Source organism: Pinus tabuliformis, chromosome 9, assembly GCF_031772625.1.
Source record: "Pinus tabuliformis cultivar Carrire ecotype Pingquan chromosome 9, CPIR1, whole genome shotgun sequence".
Lineage (NCBI taxonomy): Eukaryota > Viridiplantae > Streptophyta > Pinopsida > Pinales > Pinaceae > Pinus > Pinus tabuliformis.
The window spans coordinates 391,759,836-391,762,159 of NC_142307.1; the positions used below are offsets into that span (position 1 = coordinate 391,759,836).

At 35.6% G+C, this 2,324-nt stretch overlaps 1 protein-coding gene across 1 annotated transcript; it reads right to left on the reverse strand.

Moving 5' to 3' along the window:
- Positions 1–846: 846 nt before the first annotated feature.
- LOC149148788 (putative disease resistance protein At4g27220) lies at positions 847–2,058 on the reverse strand. Its single transcript, XM_089442274.1, has one exon. The coding sequence runs from the start codon at positions 2,056–2,058 to the stop codon at positions 847–849; it is 1,212 nt and encodes a 403-aa protein (XP_089298400.1).
- Positions 2,059–2,324: the final 266 nt, after the last annotated feature.

The window sequence follows — 2,324 nt, forward strand, 5'->3', positions numbered from 1 at the left end:
TAAAAAATTTAAAGATGAAAAGTACTTTGTCTTTGATTATCCATTTTATACTCATTGATATAATTTGTTGAGAAAACTTCTCTCACTTGTTTTTAAACATAGAAATAACTTTTTTTTCATTAATCTCTAAAGTTTATCAAATATGATAAACCATATAAATTTTAGTGGATGCTACTCATCATCATCATATTAATAAAACTATTTATCCTTTATAACATTTTTTTTAATTAACTTTTTTTTAAACATAAAAATAATTTGTTTTTTCAATAATCTCATAAGTTTTTAAAATATGATAAACCATATAAATTTCAGTGAAAGTTAATCATCATCATATTAATAAAACTAGTTATTCTTTATAATATTTTTTCCCAATATATTTTACTGAAAGCCATTATATTTATACCTTATATTTAAAATATAACAATAATTTAATATTTTTTTCCAAAATCTCTTTCAAATAATTATTAAATATTTTTTATAATATTAATTTTAATTCAAATAAAAAAATTAATATTATAAAAAACCATTTAATAATTTTCCAGCGATGTGATTAATCCCAAAGACGGATATCAACATTATAAAAAACAGTTAATATATTCATTTCTAAAACAATTAAAAACATCACCATCACTAATTTTAAAAATTAATATTATAAAAAACATTTAATATATTCATTTCTAACACATTTAAAAACATCATCATCACTAATTTTAATATTTAGTTAATTATAAAAATGAGATTTAAAAAAATTAATATATTCCTCCTGACATAATATATTGAAACATCATTATAATAAATTATATAATAACTTATCATTTAGCAACGGTAAAATGAAATGAAATATTATTATTGATGGGAGTCTAACAGCACATTATAGTTTTCAGAGTATGTGCTAAAGAACGCGCTGCATTTCTCAGAAGCCAAACTATTCCACTCATCCAACGTTGTTTTACCTCTCATTGCCCCCGCGACAGCGTTGATGGCCACGGGCAAACCAGCACACTCGTCTGCAATTGTTCTGGCGCGCTCCTTTAATTCCTCGGGAGCATGCCCGCCTTTGAAAGCTATTCTCTCGAACAATTCCCACCCTTCTTCCCTGCTCAACCTCTGCACCTCAATGGACTCCTCAGCCTCCATTAACGCCAGGTCTCTGTTGCGTGTAGAAAATACCACTTTGGTACCAGTATTTTCCCCAAATCCAATACCCAATTCCTGCAGATCCAGTGGCCTGCACATGTCATCTAATATCAGAAGAAACTTCTTCTTCAGCAGACGCGCATACAATTTCATCTTCCTGATGTCACTGTCACAAGTATCAGACAAGTCCAAATCGATTGACTCACCGATACGGCACTGCAATTCCTGAATTTTAAATTCTTGAGAAAGTGTGACCCAAATCACAAAATCAAACACACTGCTGACCTTGTTGGTGTTGTAGATGATCTTCAGCAATGAAGTTTTTCCAACACCAGGTACCCCATAGACCCCGATTACTGCAACATTGGGAGCTTCAGTAAGCCACATTTGCAGCTCTGCCTCTGCAAATTTAATCTTTGATCCCACAAATCCAGAATCTGGCACCGGTTGAAGCAGCACATCCGGCTCTGGCACGGGTAATTGGATCTGTGAGACAGCCTGGCGAACAATCTGCTGAGCACTTAGCCAAACCGAAAGGTCCATTTCAAGATCTTGGAACTGCTCATCAAATGTCGAGGTCCATTCTCTGATTTCTCTGGAAGTTTTGGGAACGCAGGCGATGAAATCGATACACCGTCGCCTTTTTTGGGAACGAGAAATGATGGAAGTGGCCAGTTGGATGGCATCACGAGTCCTATCCAAAGAGCCTCTGATAGAATCAGGGGGCATTGTTGGCCGATCTTCAATGCCATTGCCAATTTGCTGTAGCAGAGCCCTGAGTCGCTCTAACTGGAGAAACAGAGTGGGGTTTTGATGATCCGTTTTCTGGCTCAGCGCCTCGTCTGTTTGTTGAATGAGCGCCCCAAGAAGGACCTTGTTTATAGCCTCAGCTGCAACTGCGTTTTCTACCAGGTGGTCCATGGCGTTGTTTGAAATTTGAGAAAGAGGAAAACTGAACTGTATTGAATACGGGAGAAAAAAGGGAGGAGAAGAGGATCTGCGATTGAAAGGTAACGAGGAATTAATTTATGCAGGCGCAGGAGGGATGGCTTGCGTTTGTGTAATGGTATCGTGACAGTGCGCCAAAACCAGAAGAACTTTATGCGATTTGTAAAACAAAGCAGAAGAATAAGAATGGCCTGTCATGTGGATAAAGAATTGCTATGGGACAAAAAGAAGGATTCGGA

What these genes read in the sequence shown, in the direction of transcription:
- LOC149148788 (XM_089442274.1), bottom strand. Translation starts at nt 2,058, where the DNA reads ATGGACCACCTGGTAGAAAACGCAGTTGCAGCTGAGGCTATAAACAAG.